The sequence below is a fragment of the Loxodonta africana genome, chromosome 7 (genome assembly GCF_030014295.1).
Source record: "Loxodonta africana isolate mLoxAfr1 chromosome 7, mLoxAfr1.hap2, whole genome shotgun sequence".
Taxonomy (NCBI): domain Eukaryota; kingdom Metazoa; phylum Chordata; class Mammalia; order Proboscidea; family Elephantidae; genus Loxodonta; species Loxodonta africana.
The window spans coordinates 72,900,764-72,916,210 of NC_087348.1; the positions used below are offsets into that span (position 1 = coordinate 72,900,764).

Sequence of the window (15,447 nt, forward strand, 5' to 3'; positions counted from 1 at the left end):
TTCTCCACACACAGAAGCTAGGATGAATTTTTTTGTGATATAACTTTATTGTGTTACTAAATAAAACCCATTGCTGTCGAGTCAATTCCGACTCATAACGACTCTCTAGGACAGAGTAGAACTGCCCCATAAGATTTCCAAGGAGCAGCTGGTGGATTTGAACCGCCAACATTTTGGTTAGCAGCCAAGTTCTTAACCACTATCCTACTCTTTATTAATCTTAAGATGAGGGCTCTGCTGAAATGACTGGCCCCTACCCTTCTCCCCGTACCCCTTGTCCCCACTTTCCACTTTTTCACTGTGCTTCACTCACAGGACCTCTTTCTGTTGTTGGAGTGTGCCACGCACTCCTTTCCGCCACTAGCCCTGGAGAAATGGAGCCCTGGCTAAGCTGAGAGATGACTTGAAGTGAGCATTTAACTTCCCTCCCACGAGCCTAAGGGGCCTAAACGAGGACCCTGGTGAGGGTGACAGTAGGCTCGCAGGCCAAGGTACTGACAGCCACCAGATTGTACTCTGGAGTTACTGCTTTGGCCAACTGGGCACTCTGTCAGGGCTGGGGTGAGGAGGCAAGCTGACCACAAGCCAGGGACTGCTGTTTGTGGCTGGCCGGGCATCTCCAAGTCATGCCAAACCAGATATCTGATCTACAGCCCGTGTCATCAGCCACATCATTCACTCATCAGGGCTCTTCCTACCATTTATCCTATCACTCTTCTCAGACCACTGGACCTCAGATTAATGAAACAACTCAAAGCAACAAAAACTAAAACATCACCCAAGCACCCAAGGCTCAGGCACCTCAGGTACAGGGCTGAACTTATGAGGGACACCCAAGAGAAGGTCAGCCTGGCTTAGTTCAGCTGGACACCTTAGCTCAAGTACCTCAGCATGACTCAGTACATTTTGGGCCTTGTTGTGTCTTCCAGCTCACCAGTGAAACACCACAGGGGTTCGGCATGTCCTAATCCCCATGAGTCACAAGGTAAAGAACAAAACCAGTAGACAATCCAGGAAGCATCCAATCCGAAGTCCAGAACAACCTCAAAGGTGACTATTTTAGGAACAAGTAAAAGAGGCTGTCATTGGATGTCAATGTTTTCAAATCACCAGAAGATTCAAGTTAATTCCCTGCTCTCATCTAAGATCAAAATCTAAACAAACAGCAGAGTTTCCAAACAGAGGCGCCAATGCCTGGCACCTAAGCCAACAGTGACCATCTCCATACCCATGACAGACATCACTAAGTGCTCTTTTCACTAAGCTTCAGCAGGCGCTCAGGTAGCCACTCCCAACAGATCAGGTTTGGCACAGGAGATGAAACCTATTTGTTATCCCTGACAGGACTTAAAGCAAAGTGGAAAACGTCTAACCCTACCCAAGCGCCGAGCAGCAAACACACCCAGCCCCTTTTTCTTAGCTCTGAGCAGAAAACAAGTGTCCCGTTGGTTAGTCCTGCTGGTGGGCCTCAAGGTGTCATAACCCATCACCTGCTATGATGATGAAAATGATTCAACAAATACCAATCACACAGGCGCATGGCCATGCCACACCTCCTGCCCTCAGAGCACAGCACTGGCCTGCCCCAATGACACAGGCAGCCACCTTGGACATATGGAGGCAGCCCTTCCAGTGCATCCTGGATTTTAGGAAGCCAGTTTCCCCACCACAGTACAGGCTTTGAGGGTAAGTAAGGCAGCCAGCAGGCAGCAGGCAGGCCTCATCCTTACCCAGGAGAGGCAGACACAGGACTGGCTCAGAGCAGATCCAGGGCCATGTTTACGGACTGATGGAGGTCACTAAGGTCACAGCACAGGCACAAGGCCCTCTCTGTGCAGAAAGTATATTTACTCTCAGAGTAACAAGGAACCCCAAGGACTGGCATCAAGAGGCATCAGAATCCCATGTTAGGATTCTCTGCTACATCCTGGCCAGAGAGCAGATGGTGGGTCCAGGCACACCCGTTGGGTCCCACCTCAGAAGCAAACAGATGCATGGGAGTCAGAGTCAGTGTAGGAATTGAGGACAGCTCCTCCCCAGGTGGTAGGAAGCAGTCAGTCACATGTCTTAATATGAAGGGGCAGGGCTGCACAAGGCTGGGAGAGGACTTTCCTTGGACGCCCATTTGGGCACGTGCTGGGCATGTAGGGTGCATTCTGGGCAGGGCTGAGAGGAGATTACATAGTGACTGAGGTACCCACCTGATTGAACAAACACCTAACTAAGGCTCACAAAGAAGGAACAAATGGTGTTTGGAGGTTAAAATTCCAGGCTGTTCAGGTAGGTGGTATCTACCTGGAAACTCCCAGGACACTTTCCCAGGTCTCTTGTAGTCCATGAACTAAAACCAAACTCTCATTTCTTAAATCTCTTGATCCCATCCAAGTGGGAGTCCATTCCGGGCTCCATGGTGCTCAACAGATGTGACGGTCCCTGAAGGTGGCTTCCTTTTAGGTTACTGAGTGCTCCCAGCCAGAAGGCCAGGGAGGCCTGAGCTGCACTTTCCCAGAGGGGCCACATCCTCCTTTGGCCCACATTCCCTTATCAAAAGCTAACCCAAGGGACTGTTGGTCCTCAGGAGGTCCCTGAAACTGAGCTGGGACAGAGGCCCCTAATGACAATCTCATGGTGACTCAGCTCCAGACAAAACCTAATCCCCACCATTCCCCTATCATCTTCTCCCCAGCTCACTACATACCCCAGCCAAACCCCCTGCTTCTCTGAGAAACCTGTGGGCTCCTGCATGACCCCGAACCTACACACACCTCTAGAGCCTCACTCTGCCACATCCCACCACTACGCTCCCTCCCTCTCCCATCCTGAGCTCCAGCCACGCAGCTCTGCTTGCAGACAAAGAACCACCAACCCTACTCTCTCCTTCCTGATATTGGCATATGCTGTTCCCTCTGCCTAGAATGCCATCGCTTCCATACCCCTACCCCACCTCTGCCTGGGTGACTCCTACTCGCTCTTCAAGTCAGCTCAGTCTGGCCTCTTGGAAGGCACTGTGTCACAACACTTACCACGCTAATAGTAATAGACTAGGAACTTCTTGCAGACAGGAACTCATTCATGTTCACCACAAAACGCCCCGTGCTTATCACTGATCCTGGCACATGATAGCCTGGCTATATATTAAGTTAATGGAAGAGCCAGAGGCCACATTCATTTAACACACACATCTGTCCCTGCAGACTGAGGGTGCAATGAGCCCAGGCCAAGAGATATGAACACATCAGATCCTAAAGGAAGCTAAACCACTAGCACCAAGTTCAAAATGGTCTTAAAGCTTTTCCTCTCCGTGATGAATTTAAAATATGTCCACTACTTTAAGAGTAGCCTGGCTTCAACTTTCATGACCAATTAACAAGCCACCCTCTATTTACCAAAGAAGAGGGAACATAATAACAAATACACAACATGGACAAATGTTTCCACGTAGAGTGATACCAAGCACTGTGTGAGCCATTGCCTAAGACAAAGGAATGCATCTCTCCAGTCTTCCTTCTGCACATGATACCACCTTCAGCCAGGGGTCTGGGTCTTATCACCAAGGACTAGCTTCACGAGGGGCTCAGGGCATCCCAGAGGCTGAGAAGGGTCCTGATTTTGAACACTGGCCCGCTAACGCACCTTTCTCACGTTATAGAAGTCTCGGTGGGGGTTACTCTTCAACTCTTTGAATTCGGACATTTCATTTAACATCTCGTGAAGGCTGAACTTGGATTCCAAAAAGTTCAGTCGCCGGTGACAATATGTTTTCCTGCAGGTTACGGGAGGGGGAGAAACCACAGGTGAGGAGAAGTTACTATCAAGCTCTCCAGTTTGGAGACCTCCAGACAGACCCTGTGGTGGAAGGACCAGGGCTCCGGCAGGATGGGTGCCAGGGAGGGGTGAGGAGGTTTCTAGCTTTCTACAGACTCAGACAATTCTTTAACCCGGTGAGTAATACGTCAAAATATGGGGCAGTAAGAGCAGACTTTGGAACCTGATACAGGTTATTCCACTTCTAGCTTTATGTGCGTAGGCTTCTCATGCATACACATGGAGATAGTAGTGCCCAAGGGTGAAAAAAAAAATGAAGTGAGGGTTAAACTGGTTTAAGTGTGTGAAAGGGCCTACTCTGGGCATAACGAACGCTCAGTAAGTCTCCCTTCTTCCTCCCTTCTTTCCTCCCACCTATCCTCAAAAACAACCAGTTGCTGAGTCAATTCCAACTCAGAGTGACCTCATCCGTGTCAGAGGAGAACTGTGATCCACAGGGTTTTCAGTGGCTGATTTTTCAGAAGCAGATCTCCAGGCTTTTCTCTGGAGGAGCCTCTGGGTAAATTCAAACCTCCAACCTTTTGATTAGTAGCCGAGCACATTAACATTTGCACCGCCCAGGGATCCTATCTACCCCAGACCACCTTTAATTCCTTGAAAAGAGTTTAACCTCTGCCAGGTCAGTAATAGGTCACACTATAAGGCGTGACCTGCCGACCTTGGAGTGAAGGGGTACCCCCCTCCTGACAAATGGCCACACCCCAAATCCCAAGACCCGAGGACCTCTCAACTTGGATAAGAGGAGGATATTTTGCATCACAGGCAGATTAAGAATGCGGGGACGTGTGTTATTAGGACGGAACTCTCTGTAAGGACCCATGGCCCCAGATTCACAGGATCTCAAGGGCAGGGAGGGGTTTCCTCAGCTGACAAAGACCCTGGGGTTGGGGGTGCTCACTGCTTGTGGCCAGCTTCCCAGGTGCCCGCCACAACCCCACACCCACACCACGGGGACTCTTCAGCCATATTTCATCCCCTCCCTCTTCCCTGTGCCCTCAGACAAACAGCTGCTCTCCTCACATTCAATCACCTGGACTTTTACAAAAAGCGGCTGCTGACCCTGTCAACAGCGCAATCACCTGTCTGCTAAGACAAGCCCCAGAGACTTTAACGGTCATTTCACCAGTCTCTTCCCAGGCAGAACTCCCCTCAACAACCTCCCAGGCAAGATAGCCACTGTTCAAACACCTCCTGAAATGGCCAGTTCCCTCCATCTTCCCCTCCCTCCCAAGGCTTTTCCTAAAATCTCCTCACCTTGGCTGAGTGCCTCCTGGGAACTGGCCTATTCTACTAGGTCTTAGTTCTGCCCTGCAATCAGTGAGGACCAGATGCCCAGTTCACCTCAGATCCCACCCTGCCTCCCTTGGAGACTGGAACTGCATCCATTCCAAGCTAAACTCAAAAGGCAGGAGCAAGAGAGAAGTTCCTTAGCCACAACCGGCACCCTCTCCCTCCCCCGGTTGCCAGTTGCTGTGGGAGTCAGTTCCTACTCCTGGCGACCCCACGTGTGTCAGAGTAGAACTGTGCTCCATAGAGTGCTCAGTGGTTGATTTTTCAGAAGTAGATCGCCAGGCCCTTCTTCCGAGGCACTTCAAACTGCCAACCTTTCAGACAGCAGCTGACACATTAACCACTGCACCACTCAGAGGCACCTCTCCCTCCCCATGAACCCTCACATCTGCTGGGGCACTCCCAGCAGAGCTGCTGTGAGGCTCTCAGGCTCAGGGCACACTGAATCTCTATTGCTGACTAACTTCAGTGCTCACCAAGAAAGAGAGGGGCCAAATTCAGGAAGACAACTGCCTACCAGGCTATCTGAAGCCAAACTCATGAAGCAGCATGGAAGTCATGGCACAAAGTATGCAGTCTCCCTGCCACTCTCCCCTCTAGAAACATGGGAAACCCAATACATGAAGCAACAGTCTTCATCACGCCTCCACGATCTATAGTATTTCCCTGGGCTGGTAACTCTCAGCAAGGCTGCCATCCTGCCTGGGGAGAGAGTGACTGCCATTTTAAAGTGCACAGGAGCCACTAGCAAACACAAGCTCCATGCTTACATGTACAAAACAGACAGATAGTACCAGCTCTAAAAAGATGCCAGCTCATCTGTCCTGCCCACTCTTCCCCGTGCTGAAAGATAGCAGTTGCTGAAAAATAGCAAGCTACCCAGGAGCAGCAGGGAGAGACAGTGAAGGGAAATTGTTGCAGAAATCCACAAAGCCCCAGGGAATGGAAAAGCCACATTTTCTGGGATGGTTTAAGTGCAGGAAAGCCTGGAGCAGAGGGGTATCTATTTGGCCTTGTCAGCCTCTTCGAAAGACTAGCACCCATGCAAAGAGAGGGGGACTCGGAGGAGCTGGCTTACGTGGGGCCATCAGTGATGAGAGCCAGGACGTGGCTCATGTCCACCGTGTAGGTCTCCAGGTCGGGGTAGGGCAGGCTGTGGGGCTCCTGGCGCTCCAGCATCTTCTCGTTATCATACACGAAGAAGATGCCCGCCTGCATGTGGACCAAGTAGCCCAGATTGGGAGGTGGATCATCCAGGCGGTAAGGGTCTTCTTTGGGCTTCGGGGGAGGGTGGAAGTCTGCAAAACAGGATTGAGTGATGACAAAGTGCCCCTGACCTCCTGAGCTCACATGGGCTCAAAAGTCACATTCTCGGCGAGGCCTGTCCTGGCCACCCTCTCTAAAACTCAACCACCCCCCACAGACCAACATTCCATATCACCCTTCCAGGCTTTACTTCTTCTCCTTAGTGCTAAATGCTCTGTAAAATAATTTTCCTTATTCATCTTGTGCATTTCATGTCTTCCCTACTCAAACAGATGCTCCCTGAGGACAGAGACTTGGGGTTGTTTTGTTCCCTGCTGTATCCCCACTGTCTACAACAGCCCCTGGCACTAGACTAGTCCCTGGCACATGGCTGGCACTTCAATAATTTTTTTCTTTTTTTTAATGGAATTGAAATGGGTTTCAGTTTCCAGTGCCCTCAGGGATGTTAGAAAGGGCAGCTGTGTCTTCTCCCAGTAAGAGAACAGACAGCACCTGGGACTGCCCAGTGGGAATAATTGTCCCTGTCCTCCTACATCTTCCTAAGCCTGGGACAGCCAACGGGCTTCCTGGGACAGCCAAGGGGTGAGATGAGAAGCCACCTTCCTCCAGTCTCTGGGTGGGCACGAAATAGGGGACATCTCTCCTGCAGAGCAGGGCATGCCAATGACAGAGCAGTCTGCTCCCTACAGGTGCAGCTGAGTTAGCCCACAGGAGACAGGAAACATCTCTGCTATTTCCCAGCTATGAGACTTTGAGCCAACCGCACTACCTCTCTGATCCTGTGTCCTCATCCAAAGATAATATCCGTGCCTTACAGGGCTTGTGGAAACCCTGGTGGAGTAGTGGTTAAGTGCTACAGCTGCTAGCCAAAATGTCAGCCGTTCAAATCCACTGGGCGCTCCTTAGAAACTCTGTGGGGCAGTTCTACTCTGTCCTATAGGGTCACTATGAGTCAGAATTGACTCAACGGCAGCAGGTTTGGTTTGGGTTTTACAGGGCTTGTGTGACAGGTGTAATTCGTGTGCAAGAAAATGCTTTGAAAACAGAAAGGCCTGACACATAAATTTTTCTCATTACAACAAGCTCTCATGGTGCAGTGGTTAAGTACTCGGCTGCTAATCAAAAGGTTGGCAATTCAAACCCACCAACCACTCCGAGGGAGAAAGATGTGACACTCTGCTCCCGTAAAGATTTATAGCCTTGGAAACCCTGTGGGGCAGTTCCACCGTGTCCTATATAGTGCTGCTATGAGTCGGAATTAACTTGATGGCAATGGGTTTCTGGTTTACTCTTATTACTATCATAATAAGTTTTCTTGATAAGTTCTGTCTCTGGCCAAGGAATGAGTTGTTGCTAAATGGTAACAGAACTGGGGGCTTCAATTCTCTGCAGATCAGCCAATCCCACACAGGATCCAGCTGCTGAGCTGCTGAGCTGCCAGCCCGGGGTGGAAGAAACCCTGGGATTCTCATCGAAGGAAGCAACCAAGGAGGATGACCTGCCTGGGCGTCCTTCATCAGTGCTCAGAACAGACTGCCCACAAGAGCAGATATGAGGAGTCACATTGGGGCTGAAGCAGCACAGAACTGGGCACTGATGTCTCCCCAGAAGGCACGGCCACAGGCCAACTCAGTAGTCCCTTGAGTGTGCCAGTGGTCACGTAGGACAGCCTGTGAGAAGCAGGCAGGCTTACAAAGGCCTGAGGGAAGCCTCAATCTGAACTCCTGGAGGTTGCTCCACCTCACCATACTCCTGCCCAGGATCCCAGATATCCTGTTTTGTATGAAGAGTATTTGGCAGTCATTCCTCTCTGTCATTGCCAAAGCAAGGGGTGGTGGGATCAGCTTCCCTCAGATAGATAGGCAAATGGGGCGAGAAGGGCTGAGACTTGCCCAGAGCCCCAGGTAGTAACAGATGTTCAAAGTCCAGGCCCTGGAGCTTAAGGAAGCTGGAGATAAGAGGACAACTTGGCATTACCCAAATATACCCAGGCACAGCCAGGGGCCCAGGCATTGGCACAGACTGCCAGCCCCCCATCGTCCCCTTATCACCAACTTTCAAGAGCAAGGTTTCCTGTTTCCTTCATTATATTACTTACCCTACAGCCTCTACGGCTCCTAGGTCCTTCACAGGCCAAATAGACTCTGCCAGGAAACCATCCCTGCCCTTCTGATCTCCCCTTCCCTGAGCCCCACAGCACAAAAGCTGCTACCATGTACTGAACACCCCCTAAATGCCAGAACTGCACTAAGAGCTTCACATGCATTCTGTCATCTAATGGCCTCAACAGGCCCACCAAACCAAACCCACTGCTGTAGAGTCGATTCCAGCTGATAGCAACCCTATAGGACAGAGTAGATCTGCACCATAGGATTTTTAATCTTTAAGGAAGCAAACTGCCACAACTATCTCCCATGGAGCAGCTGATGGGTTCAAACCAACCTTTTGATTAGCAGCTGAGTGCTTAACCACTGTACCACCAGGGCTCCACATCCAGCCCAAGGAATAGATATTATTAGTAGTCCTACTTTACAGATTGAGAAACTGAGGTTTGGAGAAATATCTTGCATAAGGTCCCAAGAAAGTGGCAGAGCCAAGATCTTAATGCAGGTATGTTTTACTTCAGAGCCTTCTCTGTTCCTGGAACATGCCTTTTGACCTACCCCCCAACCCACCCCACCACCAATTCAGCCTTCACTGTCTGATTGTGCTGTATTAATGTTCCACATGAGATTATTTTGTCTGCCTGGTAGATTCCCTAAGATCAGAGACTATCTTTCACCTCTTTCTCTCTTAACTTCTACAGCTCAGCTCTATATAAAACTAGGCAAACAGTGCACAACAAGCCAATCCCTGGGGAAACCAACAAACATGAGTGTAGGGGAAGTCAATACCAGCATCCTGCCTTTAAAACACCATCTGGGGGAAACGCATCCAGCCAGCAAAGAGTCCTCACCAACTCTTGGGTCATGCCTACCTACATTTGGGACTCCACCTCCAACCACAGCACCATACCTGGGAGGCCCTCTTCTGGAGAGGCAGTGTCAGCTTGCCGATGACCCAGGTACTGGGCTGTGGTCCGTGGGAAGCGGTGGTAGGCAAGCCGTGCATACTTTTCCCGGATCATCAGGGCCTTGGCCAGGCTTTTGGCGGCCTGCTCGTAGTCCTCTACGGTGATCTGCAGGAGGGAGGTGTGCAGAAAACAGTTAACCATGCAAGTCTGAGCTTGCTCCCCTTAGAAAGGCCTGTTGCAAGGTGGACCCTTGCCAGGCATCTGGGAACTTGGATTTCAGGAGGCTTCCCACCATTCCTAACTGATAAGACAGGCTCGCTGTGCCTAAACTGTTTGTACAAACAATATAGTTTTTGTTGAGCACCTGCTTTCCTTCTGATAGTCTAAAATTTTGGTAGGTGCTGGGCAGAGGGTGCCTACATGACCAAAAAAAAAAAAAATTTTTTTTTTTTTTTCACATGACCAGTCCCCAATAAAAACCCAGGTGTTGAGTCTTTAATGAGTATCCCTGGCAGACAACAACTCACACGTATTGTCACAATTCGATGCTGGAGGAATTGAGTACATCCTGTGTGATTCCATTGGTGAGGACTTTTTAAAATATATCCCTGGTTTCTTCTGAACCTCACCCCTTTCCCTTCACTGATTTTCACTGTAATAAATAATACCCGTGAGTAAAACTATACGCTGAGTCCTGTGAATCCTCCCAGCACATCTGGGGAGTGATCTCTGGGACCCCAACACAGGAAGAAAGTTAGGGCAGCTTGGAGCAGGCAGGGACTCCAGCCTGCACACTTGTGCTGCCAATTAAACCACATACCTGCTGTTGTACCTGACACATGAAAAGACAAAGCCAGAATTCTATCCTCTGAAGAGGACGAATACCATCGTTTTCAGTTGAGAAAATACGTGAGTTCTTCAGATGTGAAATTTAAAAAGAAAAACTTCTGCATGCTCAGCCTGCTGCTTTGCCAACCCCCTGCTTCCGATTAAATCTGGATAATCACCCCAGGTCATCCAGTCAACAAACACTTACTGACATGGGTTATCTGCCAGGCCCTTTCCATAGATTTCATTTTTGTTCTCACTGTAACCCACTTCACAAATGGGGAAACTGAGACCCATAGAGTATAAATAACTTGCCAGGAAGTCGCAGAGTCAAAATTCAGACTCTGAGCTGCTTGATTCCCCAAGACCTATGGACTTATCGCTTTCCCACAGCTGCCTCATAGTCAAAGGTGCATGAGACAAATTCCCACCATCCCATGATCTCATTCATCTTAATCTATTTGGGAAGGATGAGTCTCTCAGAAATCTGAGTGTGCTTGGGGAGACAGTAGGTAAACAGACAGTCATAACAGGGGACAAGTGATACAGCCGAGGGAAGAGCACAGAGCAGGGAGGGAAAGGGCCTGGAAGGTTCCTCTCCTGTTTTTATTAAAAAAAAAGAGAGAGAGAAAATCATTTTTAGTTTTGAAATATTTTCAACATATAGACCACCGCTGAAGATAATATAATAGATGCCCATATACCTACCTTCCAGATTTAATAATATCAATACTTTTCATAATTGTTTTGTACCTTTTTTATTGTAGCAAGTGTGTGTGTGTATAACAAAACATTGGTCATTTCAACATTTTTTACATGTATAATTCAGTGACGTTAATTACATTTGTATTCGCAACAATTACCACTATCAGTTTTCAAAATTCCATCACCCTTAACACCCTTAGCTCAGTGTCCCCAGAGCAATGACTCCTTCTTTCCCCGCTCAGTACTTCTATATGTTTGGAATAAATAAATCATCATAGATACAGCTAAAACTCTACCTACCCTCTTTCCCTGGTTGGGAGGTGGGGAGAGGATTCTAGCCTGTATTTCTGAACTTCAGTAGGTAAAAAAAAAAAAAAAAAAAAAGCTGAATCAGTAATAACTGACTTCGTGCAAACCATGACTTTGAACCATTAAATATTTGGGAGCACTGAAGTGTCCAGGCTGGCACCTTTCTCTATGAACTATAGGGACAAAGGACAGCATTCTGGGCCTAGAGAATGCATAGAGCTTACAGATCACAGCCAGTGTGTCAGTCTGCAGCCCTAGGCCCTCCTCCCAGGAATGGGCAGCTCCCCCAACACACCCATACCCCACAACCTCCGCCAGGGCCCTCCTTCTATCTAGACTCCTGTGCTTCCTCCCTGCCACCTTCCAGACACCCACCAGACTGGGCCAGGCTTCAGGGGTGGGCATGACCTTAATGATCTGAGGGGCCCGTGGTCTGTGCATACAAGGCACACACAACACCCACAGAGATCCCCAGAGGAGCCAGTGGGGAGGGGGAGACACCTTACCCCAGCACAGTAATCCCCACTGATGGTGACCCGCTGGAACTCTGGCATGGTATAGAGTGCTGGCGTGAGCTGGAAAGTAGCTCCAGAGACCACAGGGGTGACGGGAGACAAGGTGGGACTGGTTGCTGGAGGGCCCTTCCAATCTTGCTGCGTTGGCATTTGCAGAGACAGAGACTGGGACCGAATCATCTTGAAACTTTTCTTTCTAAAAACCAAGGACAAGGAAAAATGGAAGACATCAATAGCTAATTGCTCTGGGTTCTCTGAGCAATGATAAAGAGCAGGATAATTTTATGTACATGGTGGGATAATTTTGCTATGATGAATCACTGGTGCTGCCCCTGCCATTAAGAAGTTTCCAAACATTTATGCTTTCATCTTACACACGTCTCTTGGGATGAGATCGAGACCAGCCCTCCAGATACCCCTACCTGAGATCACTAAGAGCACTACAGTAGTCAACTATCACAGAAGACAGGCAGCTGGGAAACAGACAGACAGGTGACGGACAGGCAGACAACTACACTGCAGGGGCCATAACACCAGAGGGCAGGAAAGGTGAGGAGGGAGGACATCTAATGAACCAGGCTTCCCCCACGATGAGAAAAGTATGCTATCTTCAGATAGCCAGTTGTAGTTGAGTCGATTCCAACTCATGGAGACCTCATGTGTGTCAGAGTAGAACTGGGCTCAGAGGGCCTTCGATGGCTGATTTTTGGGAAGTAGATTACCAGGATTTTCTTCCAAGGTGCCTCTGGGTGGACTCGAAAACCTCCAACCTTTTGGTTAGCAGCTGAGCACATTAACTGTTTGCACCACCTAGGAATTCCATCTTCAGATGACCCAATTCTAAGTCCTGACATATGAACAGTCTCAGGAAGGAATATGAACAGGGTCACAGAGAGACAATCGCACTATATTTCACAGAGTTAGAAATTTGGAGCATTGGAGCCAGAAGAGATCATGCCAATCAACTTGTTCTATAGAGAAGTCAAGAGCCCAGAGATGAGAAAGAGCTTATACAAAGTCAAAAGGCAAGGTGGCAACTAGACCCTGGCCTCCTTCCTCCCTGGCACCTACTCGGCCCAGCCAGCCCTGCAGCTCCCTCCTCAAGCCTGATGTTTGCCACCCTGGCTGCTGCTGCAGGCATGCATCTGAATCTCCGGTATGGGGAGGGAATTGACCAGCATCAATTTCAGGTCCCTCTGGTCCTGTCACCTCAGGACCAAAAGATGATGATTTCACTAACTGTTTGGGGAGGTAAACACAAGGTTGGTTTAAAATGCCACAAGTTGCCATCTGGAGTCTTAAAAGCTAGCAAGTGGCCATCTAAGATGCATCCATTGATCTTAACCCACTTGGAGCAAAGGAGAATAAAGAACACCAAAGACACAAGGAAAATAAGAGACAGAAAAGGCCACACAAGCCAGAGACTCCTTCAGCCTGAGACCAAAAGAACCAGTGGTGCCCTGCTACCACCGTGACTGCCCTGAGAGGGAACGCAACAGAGAATCCCTGATGGAGCAGGAGAAAAGTGGGATGCAGACCTCAAATTCTAGTAAAAAGACCAGACTTAATGGTCTAAGACTGAAGGGACCCCAGAGGTTATGGTCCCCGGACTCTCTGTTAGCCCAAAACTAAAACCATTCTGGAAGCCAGCTTTTCAGACAAAGATTAGACTGGACTATAAGACCTAAAATGATACTGGTGAGGAGTGTGCTTCTTAGCTCAAGCAGACACGTGAGATTATGTGGGCAACTCCTGTCTGGAGGCAAGATGAGAAGGTAGAGGGGGACAGGAGCTGGTTGAATGGACACGGGAAATACAGGGCGGAGAGAAGGAGTGTGCTGTCGCACAAGAGGGAGAGCAACTAAGGTCACATAACAATGTTTGTATAAGATTTTGTATAAAAAACTGACTTGAATCGTAAACTTTCTCTTAAAGCACAATAAAAAATAATAATAATAAAATGCCACAAGTTCATGCTCGTTTACCAGGCTGGTTGGTGATGACTCCACCTCCCTCGTTAATGAAATAGCACCGTTTCAAATAACATCACTACAGGTTCTGGGATCACCCAGAAAGGGGATTAACCAGCAGTGAGGTGAAGTCATCAACACACATGATGACTTCTGTCCCCAAATGGAACCCAGGCTCCCAGCATTGCCACTCAACAGTGTCCAATGCCAGAAACTAGCTGACTCTTTGCACTGCCTTGTGCCAGAGTGACCCAGCAGCCGCCTGGTATTATCCCACCATAAGCAAGGCTTCCGCTCGCCACAAAGGACTCCATGACAACTGTGACCCATCAGAGCCCACTGAAGCCCTCCTCTCCAGACACCAAGATCGTACTGGAGATCTCTTACTAGAGAAGTCAACTGATCTCCAAATCAACCTCATGGCTTACCCCAAGCAGCTGTCTTCCTCCTGGCTCTTGGCCAGGTCTCCTTCTCACAGACCCACTGATGATTTTTCATCAACCACAGCACTCTTCCCATTTTTACACCCACCACTTGCCATGGTCCTCTGGGTCTTACACGCCCACCCTGTGTTAGCACCTCTTTAGGGACTGGGCTGTTTATACCCTAAAGATGGAGTTGGCCCCTTTTCATTTACCCTTTGCCCTGTCTCTGGCCCTGCATAACAGATGCACTCAGCTGCTTTTGGAAATTCAGACTGATCTCAGGAATCCTGACCCAGGATTTTTTGGCCTGCCATCTATTAAATGGAGCTGAGCCAAGCATCCTGCCCAGAGGAAGACGCTAACTCATGCCAGGCAATCATTCCTCAGAGGCAGATTTGCCTTGAAAGGTGAGGTTCTCCTTTTGGCATTTTTGGACATTCACACCCACAGGAAGAGCCATTAATCTGGGTTTCTGCTCACGTTCTGACAGGCTCAGCCAGGTCTCATGAGGCTTCTGTGTCACTCACGTGCCCTCCACGTCATTGGTTTTATGTCTATGCCAATCTCACCTCTCTATGCTTCAGCCAATGCTGCCTGAGGCCTGGCCCTATCACGGAGAAGCAACAGGGAAAGGTGAAGGTAAGAGAGGAAAAAAAAAAAAAAGAGCACCCATCATGATCAGAAAGCTGGAAGGCTACCTGAGCCAAGAACCCACAAGAATTGTCCTGTTGCTGTTGTTAGCTGCCATGAGTCGGCCCCCAGCTCATGGCAACAACGTGTGTCACAGCTCCATGTGTTACAGAGTGTAATTGCTCCACAGGGTTTTCTTGGCTGTGATCTTTACGGAAGTAGATTGCCAGGCCTTTCTTCTTCAGAGCCACTGGGCAGGTTCAGACTGCCAACCTTTCGGTTAGCAGTCAGTCACAAACTGCTTGCACCACTCAGGCTTCTACCATCGTCCTAGGAATGTCCCTATTTTTCTGCCCCCATGAAAAAGCCAGCACCCACCAGCAGGTGTTCAAGAATTCTCCTTGAAGACAAAGACACATGTTATGGCTACAGCCTTGGTCTTCAGGTGACCTCCAGATCGTCACATAGGAACACTTGTGGGCCAGGGGCTCAAACTTTGTAGGCACAACAAATAGGTTTAACAATAGATGGGCCATCTCTTCAGGGACCACTCACCTTGGCCAAGAGAAAGGAAAAACCAGAAGCTAACCACTGAGCTTTTACTCAGGAAGTTAGAAAGGTTAAATGAAGCCCAAGGAGAGGGCTACTTGTTTTTTATTGCTGCATAACAA

At 49.0% G+C, this 15,447-nt stretch overlaps 1 protein-coding gene across 9 annotated transcripts in view; it reads right to left on the bottom strand.

The window, feature by feature from the left end:
- AMPD3 (adenosine monophosphate deaminase 3) overlaps positions 1 to 15,447 on the bottom strand; it is a 58,574-nt gene that overhangs the window by 24,810 nt on the left and 18,317 nt on the right. For 6 of the 9 annotated variants that reach the window (XM_064288434.1, XM_023550853.2, XM_023550856.2 and 3 more), the window contains 4 exons: positions 11,743 to 11,947; positions 9,397 to 9,559; positions 6,194 to 6,413; positions 3,634 to 3,763 (listed from right to left, as the gene is read on the bottom strand). In XM_064288434.1, the coding sequence (XP_064144504.1) occupies positions 3,634 to 3,763; positions 6,194 to 6,413; positions 9,397 to 9,559; positions 11,743 to 11,947 (718 nt within the window). Of the gene's footprint in view, positions 1 to 3,633; positions 3,764 to 6,193; positions 6,414 to 9,396; positions 11,280 to 11,742; positions 11,948 to 15,447 lie in introns of those variants that run through there. The other 3 variants (XM_064288436.1, XM_064288437.1, XM_064288435.1) reach the window with 3 other exon arrangements.